The sequence below is a fragment of the Charadrius vociferus genome, unplaced genomic scaffold (assembly GCF_000708025.1).
Source record: "Charadrius vociferus isolate BGI_N301 unplaced genomic scaffold, ASM70802v2 scaffold126, whole genome shotgun sequence".
Classification (NCBI taxonomy): domain Eukaryota; kingdom Metazoa; phylum Chordata; class Aves; order Charadriiformes; family Charadriidae; genus Charadrius; species Charadrius vociferus.
Window position 1 is genome coordinate 3,009,058 of NW_009648894.1, and position 24,401 is coordinate 3,033,458.

At 38.6% G+C, this 24,401-nt stretch overlaps 1 protein-coding gene and 1 non-coding gene across 2 annotated transcripts in view; one reads left to right on the plus strand and one right to left on the minus strand.

Annotated features, from left to right (window-relative positions):
* Positions 1 to 123: 123 nt before the first annotated feature.
* Positions 124 to 197, minus strand: TRNAN-GUU. Its single transcript has one exon. It is a non-coding gene; the product is annotated as a tRNA-Asn (tRNA).
* A 3,039-nt stretch (positions 198 to 3,236) lies between these two features.
* LOC104288356 (polycomb complex protein BMI-1) overlaps positions 3,237 to 24,401 on the plus strand; it is a 40,509-nt gene continuing 19,344 nt past the window's right edge. Inside the window, exon 1 of the mRNA XM_009887152.1 lies at positions 3,237 to 3,284. Coding sequence (XP_009885454.1) covers positions 3,237 to 3,284 — 48 coding nt within the window. The remainder of the gene's footprint in view (positions 3,285 to 24,401) is intronic.

Here is a 24,401-nt window from a genome sequence, read left to right on the forward strand (position 1 = left end):
GCCCCCCCGCCCGCCCCCCCCCGCCGCGGGCCCCCCTGTCCCCGCCGCGCATCCTCCCCCGCCGCGCACGCACAAAACGACGGCTGGCTACACCGTGGGGCCGGGGCAGGCAAAATGGGACCTCGTCCCTGGGTGGGCTCGAACCACCAACCTTTCGGTTAACAGCCGAACGCGCTAACCGATTGCGCCACAGAGACTCCCACGAACACCCGCCTCCGCGGCGGCCCTGATGTAGCACACCGCCGTGGCCGGGAGTGCTCCTCGCTGGCTCCTCGTTCCTGCCCTGGGGACCTGCGGGCCACCGTGCACCCAAACTGCGCGTACAAACTCCGGCTCCTAAATCATGAGTCTCGCCAGATGCTAAAAGAGGACTGAGAGAACAGTGAAAAAGGCGGGTTTTCTTCTTCTAGCCTGTGTGAAAGACTCATTCCCAAAATCATTGCTCACAGCAGTGTTCTTCTTCTGGGGAATAAATTAACAAATCAGACTTAAACCAGCTTTTTCTTGGCTGCTGCTAATTCATCCACTACACGAGCAAGCTAAAATGTAATTCCCAAATATCATTGCTAAGTTGCCCTATTAATATTTGTAAAAGGTAATTTTAAGTGACTGCAGGGAACAGTTAGGCTGTTTAAAACAGGCAGCATCCCTCTCCACGTGTGTAAGTAAATTATATTTACCTTTCTAAGTGACTGAAAACAGCAGTGAAGAAAAGCTAACCTTCCTATTATCGTTTTATCGAAATCTGCTTCCAACATTACCTTGCAGTAAATCAACACCTACAGCTCCGCCAAGTACAAAGTTTTCACATCCAAACCTGAGCAAATGTTTTCCCCTTTTCTTTCACAGACCGATACTGTTTGAATCTCTTTGCAGCTCTACAATATGGGTTGCTACATGTTCTCCCTGTGGTCCCATGAAGCTCTGCCTGATGGCCCTTCCATGCACTGACAGCCTTTGGGGTCGAGCAGGCATGTGACAGCCACCACACCAGGACAGGCACTAACTCCTTTCCAAGCAGGTGCTGGTTACCTCCTGGTCTCTGCCCACCCATGACCAAGAAGTCCCAGCTCCTGAAAGTAGAGAGCCTTCAGCAGCAGGAGTAAGAGTGAGAGCGTTGTTACACCAGCTCTCATATTTTGCAGAAGACCTTGCTCTTCAACACTGTAAGACATCGTTCCTCAGCCCAGTGAATAACTTCAAGCTGACCATTTGTTGCCCACAGCTCAGCATTTCCAGTCCTTCCGATACTTTGAAGAGAGCTACATAAATGTCAGTATTATCACTCCCCCGCTCAATTTTTTTATTGCGTGTTGTTGGTACCTTACTGACCAACATCTTTTAAAACATGGAGAAGAAAGATAAGGTGTGCAAGTCCTCAACAGTAATTGAAATAATTACTTTAAAGATTGCTTTTTGGGGCACCATGCACACTGCGGCATGCTTTCCTACCCGGACCTATTCTCAATGTCAGCAGTTCACAGCCTGGACCACTTCTATTTTCTCTGTGTATGAGGGCAAGCAATCAGTCCTGTGATTTTATGCCCATGCAAATGGGTATTTAGTGGAATTAGCAAGATTCCAATCTGAACAAAGGCCTAACCCACAGAATGATGAACATTTAGGCATGGATTTTGGGCCCTGAAACATTTTACTTTATACACGCAAATATTCCCATTAGTTTTAATAACTGTAAACTTGACTATTTTCAACATCTGTGTCTAGAGGTCAGCTCTAAAAACGGACTTTGCTATGCTGATACTGGGCACAAGCTCTAACTTTGAGGTGTCTGAGAGGAGCGCAGGACCTGGCATTAGACATCCAAGGCTGCCTGTTCAACGCGTTGGGACAGCGAGAGTGCGGCAGATAAGGCTACAGAGTCACCTGGCACCTTTCTTCTCAGCATTCTTCCTCACTCAATCTCAGCCTTCCATTTAAAATCTTGCAACAGAAAAAGAAAATAAAAGGAACATGCACAACAGCCAATGCTACCTCTTCAGCTTGAAACCCACAGCTCAGCAAAAGTAGCGTGGATGACTTTCGCTGACTGCTGAGGCACTAACCAGTGAGCCATCATACCAGAAAGCAACATTGTCTATCACTGCTGAGTAAATGGAAAAGATTAGCTGTCTACCCTTGGGAGAAGGTTTCTGACTGCATCTTCAAAAGAAAGGAAGAGGCCAAGTGCTGTTCAAGGTGTTCAGAAACGAGAAAGGGATGCTACTTCAGATTAATCGTCCTCCGTATCAGTGTTTTGTTCTTTATTTCCAGACAGCTCTCTTCCTCAATAAGCTGTTTCTTGTGGATAGTATCTGGAGTTGCTTAATTTTTTTGTAATTAAGCATCTAGCATCTAGTACAGCATCTACTGTGTATAATTTAAATGCCATTACTGGATTCACTGATTGTGAATTATGTTTTATTTTGTATTTTTATAAAAACATAAATATATTAAATATGTCTATATTAAAGTATTCTACCATGTAATATAAAAATAATATTAAATAATAGCTAAATATTTTTAACATGATTTTATTGTTATTGTGGGATCTATGAACTTAAATGTCCATTGTTATGACATCCGTGACCTTCTTCAGATATAGACTTTGGTTCCTGAATGTCAGGGAAAGCTAATATAGGGCAGAGGGGGAAACTGGGTATTGTTTATGAGTTTTACAAACATACCATGTATTAAGCCTCTGTTAAGAAAAATAAGTCTAGTTATTCACCCTGAACTGTTTCTAATATCAATTCAGTAGGATATAGCAGGAACAAGAGACTCTTCCCACTTACATCACAGAATTAGTCGCTCTGTGTCATTCTAGAGTCAACGACTCTTTTTCTACAATTTCTCCCAAGAAAGGACTGTTTAGCCACCAACAAGCACATGCGCCTACATTATTTATTATTCTGTGTGTCATTTTTGGTGAACTATTTATGAACTCTCGAGTTACAACTCGGCTCAACTACATAAATTCGTAGTCACCAAAAATTTCAGAACAGCTACTTGGTTTCTGCCCGAATATATTTCTGATTGCTTACTTTGTAACAGAAGTCCCACCCAAAGATTTCTTGTGTTTTACTCTGAAACATATGATTCTGGTCCTTACCAGAATCAGGACGTTAAAAAAAAATGGAAACCTAACAGAATTCAACATTGCTATTGAAATTATTATAAGCAGAAAACAAGAGTTCCATTGCAGAAGCTTTTCGTTATGGAGCTGCAAGCATCACACCATGGAAAGTATATTCCTGAAGAAGGATTCAAAATGTTGGAAGAAGCAGGTATAGATACTTTTTCTTGATTAGTTGCAAGGCTTCTATTCTTTTCATTTTTCAAATAAAATACATTTGGAGGGGTTTTTATTCAGTTGTTTGTACACAGATTCGCTATTTTTCAGGTACAAAGGTGGCTTACCATATTTTTTTTAAGACTTTACTAACTAAATACTTCTACTCTTAGGTCTGTTAGTAAAATCAGAGAAGTGTTACAACTGAAAGGACATTCCTGCAAATAGGATCAACTTAAAAGTAAAGAAGAAGACTGAACAATAGTATTTTACTGACCTCTCCAGTTCACTTAGCTCTGGCTTCTCTTACAATGCAAGTCACGCAAACGAAACCTGTACCCAGATGAGAAAATCCAGAAATCTTGGGATGTTGCTAATTGCAGACTGCTGGGTAACCTAAAAGTCAACCGCTCTCCCAACCTCCATAATCATGTTTACCAAAAGGAAACGGCATAGGCTGCCTGGTTCTGGATCACGAAACGTATAGCTGCACTTATTTCATGTTCAGGAGAGAAAAAAAGTTGTTTCGGTGTGACTTGCGACAAAATTATAGAACAGCCATTGCTATTATCAGTAATTTGGAACATAGTCTACAGCTATGGAAAAAAAAAACCAACAAACAAACCAAAGAGAGAGGGCTACATTCAGAATTGGTCTTCAGATCTCACCTGACATACTTTAAGGAGAATGCAGTTCTCTGCAGTCTGTCTGTTCTGAGTGGCTACTGAAAAGAGCGCAATCATTACGGCAGTCAGTTTAATAATTTCCACAAAAAAAAATAATCTTAAGATACTGCTTCAAAAAAGTGAAAAGAAGAAAATTTTGCTGGTATAAAAAGTGAGCATAACACCGAGGAGAGTAATAATGATGCTTCTCACATAGCACTTATTTCTTTCAAGCATTTCTTATTATTATGGTAAGAAAGGGAGAAAATTCCTGGCCTTGCAGATTTTTTGAACTGCGCCCACTGAGAATGCTTAAGACTTCTTAAAATAATAGTGAATATCTTGAAAATAAGAATGAGTCTTATGCAACTGAACTTTAATGTTGTCTCTACAGAACACACGAGAAAGCAGAGGAACTGCCAGCCTGTGTTTTCAGGAGCAGCAACCTATTTTAGCATTTTCTGGAGTCCAGGATTCAGATTTAAGTTCTAAACATAGGCCTCAGTTCAGGAAAGCAACTGTATTCAGAGCAACATGAAAGCATATGTTAACTTCAAGTGCAATCAGATTACTAGCATGGTATAAAAGTATTTTTTAAAATAGGTTAAATTTAAGAAAAAAATGTGAAGGGCAAATTTTAGAGCAGACTCAAAACTACTGTTTGTTAAAAAATGAGAAGAACCCAAATTTAGCATCCTTCCAATGCTTAGGAAAACACATATCCCTGAAATACGCTCACGAGCAAAGACCTACCTCAGTTCTAAAACTTATTTTGCAGGTGATCACACTAGTGAGCTTTAGGTCTGTCCAAGTGCTGTAATTCAGCCAGAACACTAATGTCTGAAGGAACGGCAGTGAGAAAGGAAAACGCAGGGAAGCTTTGTGGATCCACTCCAGATATTTCCAAACAGGAATCTGACATGTTCGGCCAGGCAGCAATCTTAAGAAACCTCTGCTGACAGGTTGCATGGGCAACACCACTTCTGGAGGCCTTTTCTTAATCAGACTGTTTCAAAGAGATCAGGCATCAAATTTGGGTATCAGTGTTCTTTTCAGTATGCATTTACAGGCTCAAAATATTCTTGCATTGCCTTCTAGAAGAGCTCTGTATGAAAGATGATACAGGGGGTCCAAAGAACCATGGAGAACCAATTATATTTTAGTTCCTCCAGCTACATTTATTACCAGCTATCAAAAGATTAGCACAGGCTTCCGTTCCTAGAACTCTATTGCCAAAATGGAGGGAGTTTATGAAATCCCACTGTGAAAACAAACTTGAATTCCTATGGTTACGGTTAGCTCCAGAAGAATTCTAACTCTCTCAAACACCTCTGATGCAAGGAAGCTTCTTCCGTGGCTGTTCCCTTGCTGCCCCTTGCGATGTGAGCAGCTTCCTGCAGGACCCCAGGACACCAAACATGTTGGTGACCCGAACCTGCAATAAAAACCTCTTTCTTGGAGTTATAATAGGAATGCTATACAAGAGGTTCGTATACAATCCTTCTTACATAAGGATTATGTAAGAGATATTCAGAATACTCTTGGTAATACACAGCAGAGAGAAACCAAAGGATACTTCTCTCTCATGTATAACCAAACCCTTTTCTTCATATGGTCTCGGACATGCACAGATGTTACAGTAATGGGGCCTAGATCAAAAACTAAAAACAAAACAAAAACTAGATCTCACTCATCTACAATTGAGTGGGAGAGAGAAAAATTGAGGAGGTTTATATTTACCTCAGTTGAAATAAGGGACAATATATTTCCACTGTTCTACGAAACTTTATGATCACTTAACATAGACAGGAATTCATGTGGGTGCTGCAATATTTAAAGAATAATTAATAAAAAACCCCCCAACTTTAAGCCCCCAAAATAAATATGCCTGTCCTAATGCCAAGTCTTGAAAAGTATGAGGTAGAGGAAGATAAGAGTATGGAGAGTAAAGAAGGGAGAGACAGGTTAGGGAGAATAAAACAGAACAAAGAGGAGTGGGAGGGAAACAAAAGGATAAAAAATCAGAAAAGTGAAAGAAAGTCTGAATTACCTCATTTTTTCAGACATGCCATACTCCTGCTGCCTTCAGAGATTTTACAGTGGAAAGGAGCCAATATATTTCTTTGCAGCTTCAACAGCTTGCAGTGAGACTGAAGGGAAAAGAAGAACTCAGAGGGAGCTGACCTCTCTCCAGTTGCTCCTGTCCTAATGGACGGTATAATCTCCACTATAGCAAAGGAACAGAGAAGGCACTTAGTGAGTTACTCACAGCTCCCTGTCCCCTCCTCCTCCTCTTGGCCCCAAGCTTCTCAGATCTTTCTATTAAACTTTTAATAGTGGGGACCCCCTCACTCAGGGCAGCACTGCAGTCATTCATTAGTGTCCACCTAGGGAACAAATAACTCTTTAGCTGCACTGTAGGTGTCCAGCTTGCTTTGTGCCTGGAGGGGGATTTGTAATCGAAACAGGGAAGTGCAGGAGCAAAGAGGAAAAACGGGCAATAATAACCCGTGAACTCGCCTTTCATTCAGGTAACACACAAGACACATGTTAATGATTTCAGCTTAAGTACCAGGCAGAGAACTAACTGTACACTAACCAGGCAGAAACCACCTGCATGTGCCAATGTAGCTAAGCAGGGACTTGGAGAAGGGACAGTGAGAAATAACTTCATGAATTTGCAGGGAATTGCTTTGTTGTGTACTTTACTGTTCTTCATTTGCAAAGTCCCTTTTCCAACTTCACCCGAATGGATCAACAAGCTAACATTTTTTTCTCAGGTCTCATGGTTTAGCCCGTCTGCACAGAGTATTTCTATAACTGGACTAGGAGAACCTATGAATATCAAGACAGAATGCACTGGGATTTCAGCAGCTATGTTGTCTAATGGAACAAGAATATCAACCAGTTATGTGCTATGTTTGGCAGGACTGTTTCAGTCTTCATGGCTTAGATTGTCTGGACCATTAAGATAATTTTTAAATACAAATTAATTAAAACATAAGCAAATAGGAAATGGGTTTTGCTTCCTATAATTTCTGTCCAAATGCATGCATGTGCAAAACCAATCAAGCAATCTCTATCTAAGCACTCTCCTTCATTTGCCTCTTTCAGCTTTTTGGTGACGACCAGCCATGGCAGGGTGAGACAGCCATTTGCCCATCTTGCCAGCACCCTTGGATGAACACACCAGTCTGCAGCATATAATAGGTAGATGACAGCCAGAGAAATACAAGAGAAGAAAGATCTCTTTAACAGAGAAGAGAGGACTGCAAATACCTTCGAGGACAATGTTTCCTTTTTCATCCCTAAATATTTGCAATCAATACAGCTTCAGTATTTCGCAAGCTAATCAATAATGCAGTGACAGTGAAAGAGATGTGAGGGTCTTTTTAGTGGCTACAAACTGGCAATGATGCTTTGATGGCTCCTACCGAGGATTTATCATTTCATGGATAATCTCCTGCAGAACATTGTGGGGCCTGAGAGTTTAATATACAATATGGCTATAGGAAGGAAACTGGACAGATGACTGTACTTCATCTTAATTCCCTGTAGCATCATGTGCCAAGGAAATCAAAGGTAAAACAAAAGCATCATACATGTCTAAAAGTATGAATACAATGTACAAAGACTGTTGTTTGGACATTTAATAAAGCTAAGCTGGTCCATAAAAGGTAAGGCAGGCCAAGGCTGTTATGAGGAGCCACAATCCTGTTTTGCCATTGTCCTTGACATGAGGGACTTCAGAGGGACTTTCTTATTAACCATTATTATTAGAATATATTTTAAACTATTTTAGAGACACACACAAGCTAAACCTCTCTCCCTTTCCACATGCGTGCAATTCTCTAACTTCAAGAGGCCTGCTTCTGTGAATAAAATCAGAACAACTTGCTCCTAAAGAAAGAATCACATGCAGTACTTTAATAAATAGGAACAGAAGGGGTTACGTCTCCAAAGCTTGCTACAGTTTGGTCAAAATGCAGACCTTGGCCCCTGGCTCAAGTGACCAGAACATTTACTGAGATGTGCCACCCCTGAGGGAAGGGGTCTTCCATTCACACATCTCTACTGCTACGCAGGATGCTGCCACTCACACACAGCACAATCCTCCCAGGAAAAGGAAACACAAGCCGTGCACAGCAACATATTCTGACAATACCAAAGTCCACTTCCTTCTCCTTGAGGCTGTGATGTAGGGCCCTAATAATAAGTCCAAGAGCAGTCAGACAACATGTAAAATCTCATCATTTCACCTGCCCAGGAACCCTCTAGGCCTGAAAGGACTAAAATTATTCCTTACCCGTTCTCCTTTCTCACTTTTCTTTCATTACATAAAAGCCTTTCTAGATTTCCTGAAGTTTGTGTTGCAATTATTTACTACCTCCAAATAATTATAATACATATATGAAATTCTACTTTAAGAAAAAATTGTATATTAATAAATACACGTTGCAATATATTCCAATTGCTACTGAAGAGACTCCTGATCATCCTGCATGACAACATTTTACAACTATGTTTTTTTCAAAAGAACACAATCCAGCATTTTCAGGTTTTCATACAGCCAAGCAGTAATTGCAGTATCATTAGGTTTTTCAGTTTTATCATGCTACACATTAATACAATGTACATTTGCTCAATTTCCACAAGTAACTACCTAAGTGTATATACAAAATATGAAAAGCATGTGATCATGTACAGCATATTTTTAAGTCTTATAGCCCTTCCTAGTCTTATCATTACAACATTAACTAGCTTTGAAAAATTCTGCTACCACTCTGAGCACTTTAACAATTGCTTTCCATATCTATTCATGCGATCGGTATTTCCAGATTCTCAGAGGTTTAACCTTTTTCTTCTTTGCAGTTTATAAAAAAAACATAACCCACAAAACAGGTGTGCATGAGCCTGTCAATGCAGCTGGAAATTTTCAATCTTTTTTAAAAAAATAAGATAATCAACATAATTGTATTGTTAAAATCAGTGAATTCTCAGTTAAATTGTCAAGTAACCTTAAAATAGCTCATTTTCTGAAATTCTTTCATTTTTTTAAGGTTAGGATTCTTTAAAGATTGTTAAAATATTATGCCAAAGCCATCAAGCTAAAACATGTCAAAATGAATGATGATATTAAAAAAAAATTACATTTATGGTCTTTTACAAATCACAGTATCCAGTTCAATGACACACAAGCAGATTTATAACAAAAGTAGTCTCTCAAGACTACAGAACCCTTTAAAAGCACCACTTCTGCCATCTTCTACAGGCTTTTGCAGCTTGATAGGTACAGATAATTTGTATTTCATATAGCCAATGGTCATTAAAGACCCTCCCCATATTTCTCTTAAATTGCATAAATTGGAAAATTGTTCATTTCCTCTTCCTCCAGCCCTGTTTTCATGCATGATGAATTTAGGTATCTTTTGCTGAAAATGGGGAAGAGATTATGCTACATACAGATAGGCCTGCTGAAAACAATTCAATGAATTAAAAATAACCACGGACTGCAACTGACCTTTCGTATAAACCATATATCTCTATATTTTTGACATGCCTTAATGATTATTAGAGTTTGGCTCAATGAAAACAACTGATGAGTGCAATATTTAGCATTCGTTTTATATTATTTACAATTTCAGTGTTCTATTTACAGAGGTTTATGATCCCCATCCTGGAAATCTTATTCAGATGAATAATCCAATCTCGTTAAGTATTCTGAATGAGAGATGCAGGGACCGACTCTTTCACTGTCATATAAACACAGGTAGACAAACTATATAGATCAACTTAGGTAGTGGATGCCTCCTTACTGGAAAGACTGTGTTTGCTATCTCTACAGGGTTTTTTAGGCATATGAGAACAGCAATGTTGAATCCAAAGTCCTGACAAGCTCCAAGAGTTCTGCAGTACTTCTGATGGAAACATATTGTAATCAGCTCTATGCTGCATGTACCCACTCCTCCCCCAAGACAAAAAGTTCACTATCTTCAGCACCACTGTGTGCATAAACACATTTTGCAATATTATGCTTCAAATGCAAAATGTTAATTCACAGTTTAGGATGTATTAAAGATGAGTTTACCTCTATGGGGAAAAGGGATATGTATAACATAATTTCCATCCTAGACCCAGTTTTTAACTAAAATTACCATGGAAATGTATGTTTTGTTCATTTTGATATTAAATAAATGGATAATCACAACTATGAAAAATACTTCTGTGGCTAGTGACTATTTTGGTTTTGAAAATTAAATTCAGTCAATACTTACCAAGATATTATTCATAAGGATTTTTAAATTAAAAAACTTAACAACACATGGCATAAGTATATATATAATAAATGTGTTTGTTAGAAATTGTACACATTTCTAGTTCAGAGCAGATACAACTATTGCCAACATCTTCCTCACTGGTACTTATTCTTTTCAGTTCAAAGGTTTACATACCAGGTCTGTGGGCATGGGTTTTCTGACATTTTCAGGATCTGGCCTTACAAATGTTTGAGTAACTTTCCCCAGAGGTATAGTCCAGCTCTGCTCCAAAGCCGCGTCTTAGTCAAGCTGCTTACACATTTGCAGAATTAAGCCCTCGGTATAGACACAGATACACACGGCTAAATGAGATTTGGCTACCAGTTTCACAATATGGCATACTACATCAGACAAAGCAACAAAGGAAAGGTGACTTGTTCTCCTGGGTGAGCTGTAAATACCAACCATCACACCACTTAATAGGTTTATTTTATTAACAGCGTATATTTAAAGTCTTCAATGCAAGTTTCTTTTGAACCATGAAAGGCTGGAAAATTCTTAAAAGATAATAATCAGCAGTGCAGCAGTTCTTTGATGGTCTGTAATTACCCAACTGTCCACTATTTGAAAGACAGCAGCAAACTACCACTCACCATTAGTTTATTTTTATTTATAACTTGTACTTTAGGTAAGAATCCATTAATTACAAGCAAAACAAATTGCTTACTTGAAACACTTCCCACAGAGGCTTGTTTTTTTACATGCATTAATCTAGCTGAGATATACATGACATTTTAAATGGAGGTTAAACTGATGTAAATAAATGCAATTATTTGAAAGCAAACAGGATTCAGTCACATTTATTTCTGCATGGGATTACCGTATGTTTTCCCCTGGCGTGTGTCGTGAACAAACACTGAACCACAGGAATTCCAGAAGGCTGCGGATTTTAAAACTTCCTACCAACGTGAAATTTGACGATATGGCACTGTACTCTTTCTTTTAATTTTATATGATTTGTCTCAGGTAACATCTTGTGTAATTGTTCTTAAATAATTACCCATAGAACTGCTTAAGCTGGAGGGATGGCACAAGGTCTGGATTTCACAGACTTTTTTGCTTTGCCAATATAAAGCTACAGATGAACTGCACGCACACCTGACTCCCACACTGCCGATCCTGACATGGTGACAGGGCCATGTCAACCTTCCCACGGAGGACTGTGCCCTAATGGCTGCCATCTTGGGCCTCCCCTGGGGAAAACACTTTCCCATTGCCCCCTGGCCAACCTGCGGTGCCCGCCAGCACTCCCCCTACCAGGCCCTCACCCCTTTCCAGGGAACTGTGCCCTCAGACAGCCCCAGGAGCCCACCATTACTCTTGGCCGCCTCAATGGCCGCCGCAGTGACAACGCTCCTTCCTGCTCTTCTCCACAAGCACTGTACAGCACTGCCCATCCCTCCACTGCCCTTCCCTGCCTCATACCCACCTCCTGCCTCAGGGTCAGCCGCAGTCCAGCTCTGCTGGTGGTTTTCTCCTACTTCTTTCCTCAAAGTGTCGCTTCCACCTGAGAATAACCACCTCGGCCTCAGCCCTGCCTGGTGCCTCACATCCACCATGTCGCTGCAGCTCCTTCACCTCGAGGCCTTCCGGGAGAGGTGGCGGCATACAGCCCCTTCCTCACTCTCCTCTTTTTTGTCAGCCCCTCATGCTGAGCAGTGGCCTCTTGCAGCAGCCCTGTTCCCGCCATCACAGTCTGCAGCGGCTGGGGGGGCCTCGCACCTCCATGGTGGGGAAATGGCGGGGGCGGCGCCGGGGAGCCCCCCCGCCGGCTGCCGCAGCCCCAGAAAACACCAGCTCTTGACGTGAAAGTAAGTATTGTGTACACATATATATATGTGCGTATATACACTCTAGGTCTGTGCAATACTGTTTCTTTGTATCTTTCTTACAAAAATTTATCAACTTACGTGTAAGCAAAACCTGTCCCTTGCACAGTAATACAAAGCAAAGTTACCCTGATCTAAGGCCAGAGGACTTCAAAAGCAATTATTAACGAAAAAGGACATGCCAAGATTAATAGCTATAATCTCGCAGCCTTTTATAAGGGATTTAAGTTTCAAAAGTGAAAGTTATTTGTAAAGTTTTTGTATGTTTTTCTCATACTCTGCCCTGCTTTAGTTTTACTGGTGCACAGTAGCCCTCAATGCAGGTCTTTGAAATAAAGAGGAGTGAAAAATCACCGTACTTCAGGAGGGACGCTGAGGAGCCGACGAATTTCCATGGTGCAGGCATTGGGCAGCCCAACCCTGCTTCTGCCAAAGACAAAAAGGGTCACTGGCAGCAACAGCAAGCTGCCTGTAGAAGCAAGGTTTTGCAAACCAACTAAGTGGTATGATAAAGACTCTGGAACACAGTGATATAATTTAACATACCAAACCATTTCAGCCACTATATTTGCTTTTCGCTGTTGCACGCGTCTTCTGGAAATTATTTAAAAGAGCATATAAATATGAAATCCAAAAGGTCAAATTTACATCCTGCTGATTTCAGCTAAAGATCTATGTAAGGAACAAAAAAGAACACAATAAAATCTAATCAATAATATCAAAATACACAGCCAAATAATTAACCTTCTATGTGCTGACCAGTAGTCTTGACGATGGTTGTTTCAAACAACCCAAGTTAGGAGTAATTGCAAAAGGAACAGTCTTTCCATAATCAAACCAACATAGGGACATTGTTGGCTTACAGCACCTTTAGGGAGGCATTGACTGTTCTTCCTACTTTTGTATAAATGTGGAGCCATAAGCAAGACCCTGTCTTATTCTTGCTCCGTTGGAGAGGTTACCCAGAAGCTAGGGGTGCTGGGCTCCCAGAAGCAGTTTCCTATGAGACCAGATCTCACATGCATTTGTAGCAGCATTACTGTGTAAGGGCTAGTCACAGTCACAGTCTGGCCCATATAATCCATTAACCCAACCAGAGATCAATTCCTGGGAGAAGTCTATCCCGTTTTTTAAGAATGACTTTGTCGCCAGCATTGTAAATCTAGCAATAAACTGTTGCGAAACTCTATCCTCTCTCACATTTAAAAGAGCTTTGCGGAAAATGGATCTTGGGGTATAGGGAGACACAGGGACATCTGTCTCCAAATATTTCAAACAGGAGCTTTTCTACCTGGGACTAAGGACACATTTTTGTATTTTTGAATATTTATGTAACTAGTACATTTTTTAGAATGCTATTTTTACCATTATTTCAATAAACCATAGCTTTGTATGGTCACTTCCAAAAAATATAGGCAGGAATATCTTTGTCATAGTTACATATTATCTTCAGACATACATATTTATAACTCACCATTTCTCTGAATGCTCCACATAAATAGATGCTCAGTGCTTGTCATGTTACACGTCTTGCAGATAGTAAGAACAAAAGAAAAACAACAAAGAAACAATAACAAATAACAAAAATAATTTTTAAAAACCTAAGCTGAAAACATAGAAGATAAATGTTCAGGCATTCACTGGTAACAACCACAAATTTGAAGGCAGTGAAACTCAGCTATGTTTTGCTTTCCTCATGCTTATGAATACAGTATGAAAAACGTCATGTGAATGGGGAGAAAATTATTTAAATCTAATATTATTCTTTGTGTAAATGTATATAAATGTATTTTATATTGATGAATTAAAAAACAAAAACAAAACAAAAAAAACCCAGTCACCTTTACCTTTATAATAAAGTTCTAGCATGCAGGAGCTCTAGTGAGAGACTAACCTTCATTTCTTTGCTCCAGTCACATGAACCTGGTCAGGGTCACAAACAGTTACATATACCCTGTCATATGGCACAAGGGTCAGTATCTACTAATTCCGGGGGCTACTGTTACAATATTCAACCACCAAAACTTTCAGATCAGAAGTTGAAAGTTTGAGACATTTATGAGTGAGAACAGAGGCTCCTAATTTAAAACGTGTGTGACCTTAATATAGCATTTGGGGGTTCAGAATGTTCTTATGTACTTTGCCTAATACTGCAGTTTTACAATACTCCCTCACTTCCAGTCGTAAAACTATGGATTGATTTACCTTATCTGTGAATTATGAAGAATAGACCTCTGAAAAAAGCGAATTTCCATGACTGTTCAAACCAGTAACATGCAAAACAGTTTTCCTTAATGCAAAAGCAAAACAAAAAGAAACTGCATCTAACCCTTAATTCCAGTTGTAAGCCTTTTTCACAGATATGGGTATTTTTCAGAAAGTACTATAAATCAGAATGATTCTGTACTTGTCAATGATAACTCTGTTTATGTAAAATAATCTTATAACAGGACACCAGAAGAATCTATCTTAATCAAAGACAGATTTATATACATACGGTCCAGTTATTCACAGACTGTAACAAAACATATAAAAATGTAGATCTGACATCATTGTAAGCCTTGCATACACAATTGCCTTCTTCATGTGTGATATAACAATGAAAAACTATCACCTACTTATGCTGCCGTTGAAGTCAGGGACACATTCCCATTTACATCACTCGCAACCAGATGAGAGATCAAAACTGTGTACAGCTTTTGAAAACTCCTTAAAAACAGGTATCATATGTATTGGACTAACTCTGATCGTTCCACAACTTATTGGAAATATCACTTTTTTTCTTCATAATTAGCCCAAGAAATTAAAACAAAACTCAGAAAAGTATGGACATGCTTAGTATTTCCCATATTTCCATAATTCCCATAATTCCATACATAAGTTTTGCCATGATTACAGCTTGGAGCAGAAGAATCCAACTCAGAAACCTGGCACATCTAAGAATATTCATTAGGAAATTAATAAATGGCAGTGTGAAATAGAAATGGAAGACCTGTGCGCCTTGATATATTTAATTTTCTTTAGTGGGAATCAGTATGTTACCGATGAGCGATATTTGGAGCAAAATCTTTACTTAACCATGTGTACTCTTTCTGAAGCCAAAACTCAGTGCACCTACAATAATATAACTACAAAAACTGTGTGATCAAATATAACCAAACCTTCAGTCCTTATACAGCCAAAATATTCATTATTTACATGATGATTTTGCCTATGGGTCTCACTCGGAGTGTTTCAGCAGCTCTTCTGATAGAAGCATTAATAAATGAACTGACAATTAAACCAGTAAAGAAACAAAGTAACATATTTTTAATAGTCTGCAAAAGTTTAATGTGGATAACTTAGTTACCTAATTATGTTTTTGTATCAATGTCAATGAAATTTCCACATAGTGAGGTAAAGTCAAGAGCAACTTGAATTCTTTATAAGAATTCTGCTTCAGATAAAAGCAGTCACATTGTATTCAAAGTATAGAAAACAATAATAAAGTTTTAGTGAGACAGAACAGTGCAATAACTCAAGAAAATTAATGCCATGGGCAGTTTTTCCTCTCTTTTTGACTGCAACGGTCAACAAAATAAATGAAGAACAACATGGGAGAATCAATGCAAAGGCCTAGAGAGTAACTCCCATTTTTTAGACTATTAATTTTGTGCTTGGTGTCAAAGGCAATGACAGTAAGCACTGAATAAATACAAAACTTCTTTGGGATTGCTGTTTTTTTCAAGATGAAAAATGCACTGGCTTGGAATGTTTATTTGAACCAGCTGTATGGTATTACTATAGAGAGTCTGGAAGTTAATATATTCTTTGGAAGTCCAGTATCATAATAAGTTATTCTAGCAGCCATAGTAAATGAACAGAGGACATGCAACGCAATTTGGCAGCCCAAGCGCAGATACTGCACATGCTCTTAAATTCAAGCTACACAGCAGCAATAAGTTACCAGCACAGGGTCTTGCTCATAATTAGAAGAGTGACAGGTAGAAAGAGGGCAGAATCAGAATTAATATCAACATTTCCTAGTACATGTGATGGGACTGATCCCCTCTGAAATTAACAGAATGAAATCTTCTGACTGAAATCTCTCACATGACAGGATCAGGCTCATCATGTACTATGCCTCTTTTTGTTCATTATCATATTTTATTCTGGGCATTTGTCTCCTATGATTTATGCAGCCATGTCCTCACTGCTATAGTGCTGGTGATACAGCATCATGTTGTGATATGAAGCACTGGAAAATCAAAGAGATCGCTATTTTGATAGAAGTTTCCATGGAAGCTGATGTGCACGTGTTGTAGGGAAGGAAGGGTATATATTCAGATATTCTAGTTAAGAACAGCCATGAAATCTGTTTATATTCTGAATCTCCCTCATAAAACTATTAATGGCGAAATCCTTCATACCACTACAATCAATCTCTCTATAACTATTTAATGGCTATGCTGAGGCAAATCAAATTATTCTCATAATCAGGGATAAAATACAACACATTTTGCAATCTATCAAGTAGAAGATCACTTACTTGTACTATTAGTGTCTAAAGATGAACTGCCATGCTTCAATAATATTAATTTTATGATATGAAGTTTAAAGCAAATTAATTTAAAGTTAGTGCTGAATTTCAAGGCTGGATGTATATTTTTATGGCAAGGCAATGCAAGAATGTAAGTTATGACACTGCAACATCCAGGAATAATAGGGTAAGTTAAAGTTACCATAACAGATGTTTTGATTTTAAGTCCGCATTCCCTTGCTCTGGCTAATGTTGTCACAATCTTCTGGTTGCCTAAATATGGATTATTGTTATCAGCCATATCCCATCATCCTTAGGCAACTTTCCCAAAAAGGGAACGGGGAATTTTCTTTGAGTGACAGATGCAGAATAGTGACAGATGCAGAATTCACCATTTTTTATCCTCTGTCTGCCTTGTAAAATACAATGTGGAACAGTTCTGGAACACCTTTTCTTTGTAGACAAGGACAAAATCCTCTTCCAGAAAATACCATATTCACCTAAATTGTTTGTCTTCATAGAGCAATATAGATGTTAAAAATAAACTGAAATCCTAGAATGTGTAAAGAATTTGTCTGAATTTATTTATGCTTAAAAATGGTTTATGTTTTTAGTTACTATATCTTCACTTTCTTTAAATTACATAAACATTTTTTTCCAAAACATGAACAAAGGCATATTTTAGTTTAGTTAATTTAAGTAGTCTATTCATTCAATATAGAAAAATGCAAAACTAAGTTATTCACTGACGTAATTTGCACAGCTACATAAGTCCCAACAGGGCTGTACTAGCCTGTGCTAGAGATACTTTGGCCCATAGCATTAGTTCAATACATTGTCCTGTAAATAATAGATTAAATGAACAAGTACTCTGCTATGTGCTTACATTTTAAAGCACATACGATCTACTTGATATAACAACTCTTTTTAAGTTAATTGAGTATTTTACTATACTCACAGACTATTTAAAAAATGTACAAGATAATACTCTTTTGGGTCCAGTACAGCATATTCTAAATTGTGCCTTTTTTTTTTTTTATAGAATACTGTAATGTAGTGATAGTATATCAACTTAAATAATTAGATTGCTGCCATAAAATGCACATGTGACTCCTTTTCTATATGCAAAATCCTTACGGCATTTTTCCGGTAGAATGTGGCACGGTCATCCTAGTGATGTGAGTGGATGGTGGGAAGCACAAAGCAGGACTTTGCCTCCAAGCTTGAGCAGCGTGACTCACCCAGCCTTATCAGCTCCGTCATTTCCATGGTGAACAGCTTTCAGGATTGGGAAGTTCCAACGCTAGCAAAACTAACAGGTTGCTCAACCGCAGCATTGTTCCTTTCTCCTCTGAATCCTTCATAGCCACATTCAAGAAATCTTGGACTTTCTGCCAAATGATGGTCTCCAGTTTTATGCTGCCCCAAGAGATGCAAGGGAAATCAGACCAATCCTACAATTAATTGGGGTTTTTTTTTGCACTTAGGGCCAGGCCAGTAGCTGGGGAATGAAGGTCACAGTGAAACAGGGCAGAGGGAAAAGGTTCCTGACAATTTTCCCTGACACTGGGAGAACTCCATAGATGAATGCACTCTTTTCAGTCCCATCATACAGCACAAGAAAAAAAAAACAACAACTACCATAGAACCTCCCAGGGTTTCCAGTCTCTCAGATGGGCTTTGCCTCAGAGAGGATGCCTTGACAGGAACAGATGTGATAACAAATGACCTTTAGAATTGCACCCTGAGAGCTGTTGACCGTTTCCTGAAAGCTGTTCATCCTCCTGAGCTCCTGGCTTTAGTTTGGAAAACTTGAGATCCTGGTATACAACTGAAAAGAGTCAAAACCAAGAAAAATAGAGCATAAGATTTAGAACCAAAAGAAAGTGGGGGCAAACACAGAGTATATACATGATTTAAGAGTCTTCCTCTGCTTTTAAAGATAAAAATCATAAATCTAAATGCAATGCCAAAACTCAGTACTATCTTCATCCCCAAATTATGGAAAAAATTCTGAGATTAGCAAAGGCTATCAAATGATAATACAAATAAAATTAGATTCAAAGCTATTTAAATTTTATTCCAATCTAAATTATACCAAATGATTAATATTAGATAGCATAGTATTTGTATATTCCTGTGAGTGTGCTCAGATTTGCTATGCAGCATACAAAACTGTCTTTCCCAACAACAGCTCACAGGGTAAGTGGTGCACAGAGAAAGCAGCGTGCCTAGGGACGTGCAGAGGGGAGGCTGTGGATACAGACGTGTGTCCACAGGCGTGAGAGAGGAAGATGGGAGATTGTTTATTTGTTCCTCTTGTACTGCACCAACTACAGTGAAAACTTTCTCAGCAGTGACTTCTTGTAAAGCTCCTTGAAATCAAGACTATGACCATATCCCATGACCAGCATCGAGCAAAAGTCACATTTCACCCATATGCTCACTTAGGTTTATGTTGATGACTTCAGGCTGTCTCAGCTAAGTCTGCTCAGAAAAAAAGAAAAAAACAAAAAAGACTGAAAGAATAACAACATACTTACTGGCATTCCATTTTTAAGGCAAGTTTGGGAAAAAACCTGACCCTGCTAATACAATGATATGCTACATCTCGTTCATTGCCTGTGAGAGGCAGAGAAGAGAAAAAGGGGAGGGGGAAGCAGGAGATGGAATGAGACAGAAAGCAGAAGCAGAAACAAAGATGCGGTATCTGGAGACAAAACGAAAGGAAGAATGACATCGGGGAATGTGCAAAAGATCCCTCTTCCTACATTTGTTAAAACTAAACATACACACAAACTATAAAGCTGAAATGAAAGGCACAGGAAGGCTTATTTGCTTTTATCCTTTCAAGCAGTTAAATTATTTTCTCTATGATTTTTTCCCTGTCAATTCCTGTCCTTTCCATGCAATGCCTTCTCCTTTCTGACTTGTCTTTTCTCCTTTTCCTTTTCAAAGCCATCTTGCATTGTTCCTTTTGCTTTGCTTCTGTCTGCTTCTTTCTTCCTCTTCCTTTCTTCTCTTGCTCTCCCTTGTCTTTTTTGTCTTGCTCTTGCTCTCCCATGTGTTCCCTGAGCACATGAACAACATGAGCACAAATAGTGGAAAAGCATTTTTTTTTCCTGATGCTCCTTTTCCATCCCCATGTGGTTTTGACTGCTGTAGCTCTGTTAGGTTTTAAATACACATGGGGAAGCCACTTGTACTCCCATGTGTTTCAGAACTATCTACAGTAGCACACTGCAGGAAAAACATGTGGGAAGGGAATGTGTCGGAAAAGTTGCTTGTACTCCCTCCAACACGTGGGCCACATTTAACAAGGTCAAGGGACAAGTGTGGCTCACAGGCATTAGTTTGACCGGCACTATAAAAAGGATCAGGCATTCTTCTTTCTTTTACCTGCACACACACTGCAGTTAATCACTCACTCGAATACAGTTTATTGTGGAGTTTCAATTGATCTACTTTTATTTTTAGGCTAGATGATCAGCTTAAGGTATTGTAGGAACAGATTATCATGTCTTTTTTCCTGATTTGACGATTCCAAGATAATGAAGGATATAAATGTAACAAGAGGAAACCTTTTTTTTCCCCCCTTTGTCTTCCCTCCTGCACGAGAGCATCATGCACGCTGTGACAAAGCAGACAAGGCTATGCCTGTTAAGTGGGCTGGCTGTTCCTACAGCAGATACTTTCTGCCGAGGGTTCCTTCTGAACTTTACTGCTACAAGACCAAATTCACACAAAATGTCAGTGAACTGTTGGTTCCTGTTATGCACATTTTGACACCTTTCAGCTGGCTTTCACAGATTTTCAAAGCACCTGTTCCAATACAACCTGTCTTTTTGGCAGAAACCAGTACCAGTAAGCCCCTGATTTTCCTTCCTCCTTCACTCAACCATTTCTAACAATGTACGTGTCAAAAAATATAATGAAGTGAAAGGAGGCAAATGCTGTCCAGCTCTCCTATATATCGGACCATGCTTCCTGCAGAAAAAAAAAAAAATTGTTTGCATTGTTACACAGAGTAAGTAAACTGTTCTTGCCTGTCACTCATTTCTTAGGGGAAAGGTCCAGCTAACTTGTAAGTGGGCTTTTTGCCATGTGAACAGATGGGCATGGGTTTCGACAGCCAAGAAATGATGGATCAAAATTTGAGATTTGTTGCTCACTCTCCACTCCAGTAGTTCCTAATTGGCCTCAGTGGAACTTTATTGCTGTAAAAACGGTATAATGGCAACAAGATTTGAGTGAACAAACACACAGCCCATCTAGGTGCTGCAAGCAGGCTTCCTGGCTGACTAAATCAGAACGATGCCGTCAGTGAACGTCTGTTACGAGCTGACGTAGCTCTCTGAGTTTAACATGTTCCCATGTAAGCATACAGTGGAGTAGAAGGGGAGTATCTAATGCTTATTTTGAATGATGGTCTAAAAGAAAGTCTTTTGTCTGAAAAGACCCTTTTGATAAATATAACTGTTTAAACAAAGAATGGGTTCGCTTATGTCTTATAATACACCTAAGGCAAGAGGAGGTAAGAGGTTTTTTCAATGATGCATTGTTTATAATATGTTGTCTAAAATTATTATCACCTATATAACAAATATTATTCATGATTTAACATAGCAAATGTACCAAAATTAAATTATATTTGACTGCTACTAGCAGATCAAGAAAATAAACCTCCTTTTAGAAGAAAATAGTTTCCCATCTTTCTAAGTGCTGCTATGGCAGTATACATTCATCACAAATTCCTGTGTACTTGGTGAAAAGATAGGATGTGAAAACAATGTAGATTTATCCTTGTATTTCATTGATGCACTTATTTAGTTCTGGGTTTGCATCATCATCAATTTGGATTATCTACTTAAGAAAAAGTGTTCACTTTACCTACGAAATACAGGCTTCTTACACTTCATATTGGTTATATGTAACATTGTAATTTTAACTCTGTCTTTCTGTTATCATTTTGACAATATCGACATTGCATTATGTTAACTAATACCAGCAGTTGCAAGCCAGGATCTTAACATTTTGTTGATACTGTAGTAGGATTTTTTTGCCTTGTGCCTCTTTCTTGTATACTTATGCCTCTTTTTTTGACAGGTTACTGGTGCATTTGCAAAAATAGTTGAAGAGTTCTATGAGTACACAGATAAGAAGTGATGATGATGGTAAGTCGTGTTACCTTTAGAAATACATTGTGTTTTTAATTAAATTGCACATACAGTAAAAGTAGATAAAATATTTTTATAAGCATCTATACAACCTGTATCTCAGGGAAAAAAAAAGCAATTTCCCAGGGTGTCCGCCAATTTTTCTCCACCACCTCAGGCCCAGTGCTATTTGGTACGGTCAGATTAGGGTAGCTGATGATTCCTATTGATTTAAATGTCGTGCTAGGAAGCCTAAATCCCCAAGAGCAATAGAATCTCCCCTATCACTATCCTACTGCTTATTGACCTAATTCACTAACCAGCCATCAGGGTTTTCTCTCACAACAAATAAATCTTGCATGAAACAGACAGTACACGGACACTCATAGTTTTCAGTGGTGTTGCCAATGAAATAAATGTGGAGTCACCAAAGCATTCCTCTTTGTTTGCTCAAATTGATCATAATGTCATTTGCCATTTAAAACTGGGCAGAAACCACAACTGTATTTTTATATTTATATTATGTATTTTTAACTATCTCTATAAGCTGAAATAAACTTGATGTCCTATAAACAATGCAGACTATTCAGCACATGTAGAATTCCATGTATTTCAATGCTCTGATTTGCCTGTAAGTTGTTGAGGGAACGGCTGCTGAACAGGTCTAATGGTTGCAGCATTATAACCACTAATTGAGATAGTACTTAGACCCAGTGTGTTTACTGCTCAAAATTCTGATAATTAGTAAACTTCCTCTTTCATTAATTGAGCCAAGCACATGAAGAGTGAGCCAGGGGTTGTGACGTTATTCCGAGCCTCGCAGGGCAGTCTTTTCAACTAAAACTTTTAACTTGGACTCTGCAGATGCCTGCATCTGAACTTCACTCTCGGTGATTTTACTGGGTTGAATAACAGGCTTGTTTACACGTACTAGCCACTTAGTGGCTCTGTAAAATGTGGTCGTCAGTAGATATGAAATATGTTCACCGAAAAAGACCACAAAAAATAAACTACATTAAAAAAAGACAAAACTCCATACTACTTTGCTAGGCAGACCTGTTTCAGAGAAGAGGCCTAATTCTGCTCCCAGTAAAGTTAATTAAAGCAACAGCGAGGTCCTAAATTACTAGTCCTCTCATCAATATCAAGTTAAGCTTTTATCAATGTAATTTGAAGCAGTATTAAAAGCAATAAATGCTAATTTATAATTGTTGATATTATCAAAGCAAGATCATTGCAACCATACGTAACTGTGCCAGATTTTTATCACGTTATAAAGGTTAACATAAGTGTTACAAGAAACATCAATGAGCTACGCACACTACGTTTGCTTTTGGTTAGATAAGTATGCTTTGTAGTAGTTGATATTCCCTCTAGATAATGGATATGGGCCAGATTCCCGGCTGACACAAAGCAATATAAGTAATTTGAAGGCAGATACGCTGATTCACACTACCTGCAGATCTAGCCGTAATATCTTTAGATGCAATAAACCATCTTAAATAAGTCCGTTTCCTAACTATTCCTCAGCCATTTCTCACCAGTGCCAAAAGGGAACTGTGAATGCCAAGGTCTGCAGGATTTTATTTATCAGAGCTTCTTTTAAGGCATCTATCATTTTGGCATGCAAGCCTTGCCTTATGATCAGAGTCAAACGTTTTCATGAAACGGCAGGATTAATTCTAGCAAAAAATGTCACGTAGTGTTCGTTTGTGCTGTAATATCTGTCCCAACTATTTTTTTAATGAAAACTGCAAATTATGTTAGTAGATTTATATACTTTTGCTGCTTTGTACTGCTGAGCTGTATAAAGAGAATTAAAAATGTTATACTGGGGATCTCTTTAAATACTGGATTACTGATAACTCATTGTTTGTATTTCTGTATTTATCTACCTTGATAAGAAGCTAACTAAGTGCAGAGCTCAGAAAATCACATTACTGTTTATTATACAAATACAGAATTATTTTACCAATTAGGTGCTATGCTAAACAACATTTTAGTGTCCTGACATTAAACATCTGGAGACAAACAGTGCCTAAAACATACAGCCTAATTTTCCTTTGAGGTTTATCTATTTTTACTTACATTTGCTGGATGTCAGCTTATAATAATTACTCTTCTATACACATCTCTAGCACTAATGTGACAGACTGTGAATGCTTCTTGACAATAGAACATAATATCCTCCTTCCAGGCTTCCAACAGTAAGGCTACAATCTTACCATCCAGTGTATAAACATACGAAAACGGCTTACTTAAAGCATTGACAAATTTCAAATGTATTTGGTTTACTGTTTGAAAGCACATACAGTTTTCTCAATAAATCTAACAAATAAGGGTGAATGTAAAGAACTTTAAGTACTATGTGTGACGTCTGTATCTGAGGGCTGCCTGAGCAGCGGGAAGAGGAGGTACAACTGTGAAGTATCTGTAAATGATGTCAGGTCATTTGAAAAGTGGCAAAAATTTCCATTTTAAATCTACCACCAATAAATGTTGCTTATGAAGAGGGAATACCACATATAATCACTAACAAGCATTTCCTAGCATTTTTGTGAGTATGACAAACCATGTTCATCTGTGACACAGGACTAGACATGGAATTAGAGCAGTAGTTCCACTA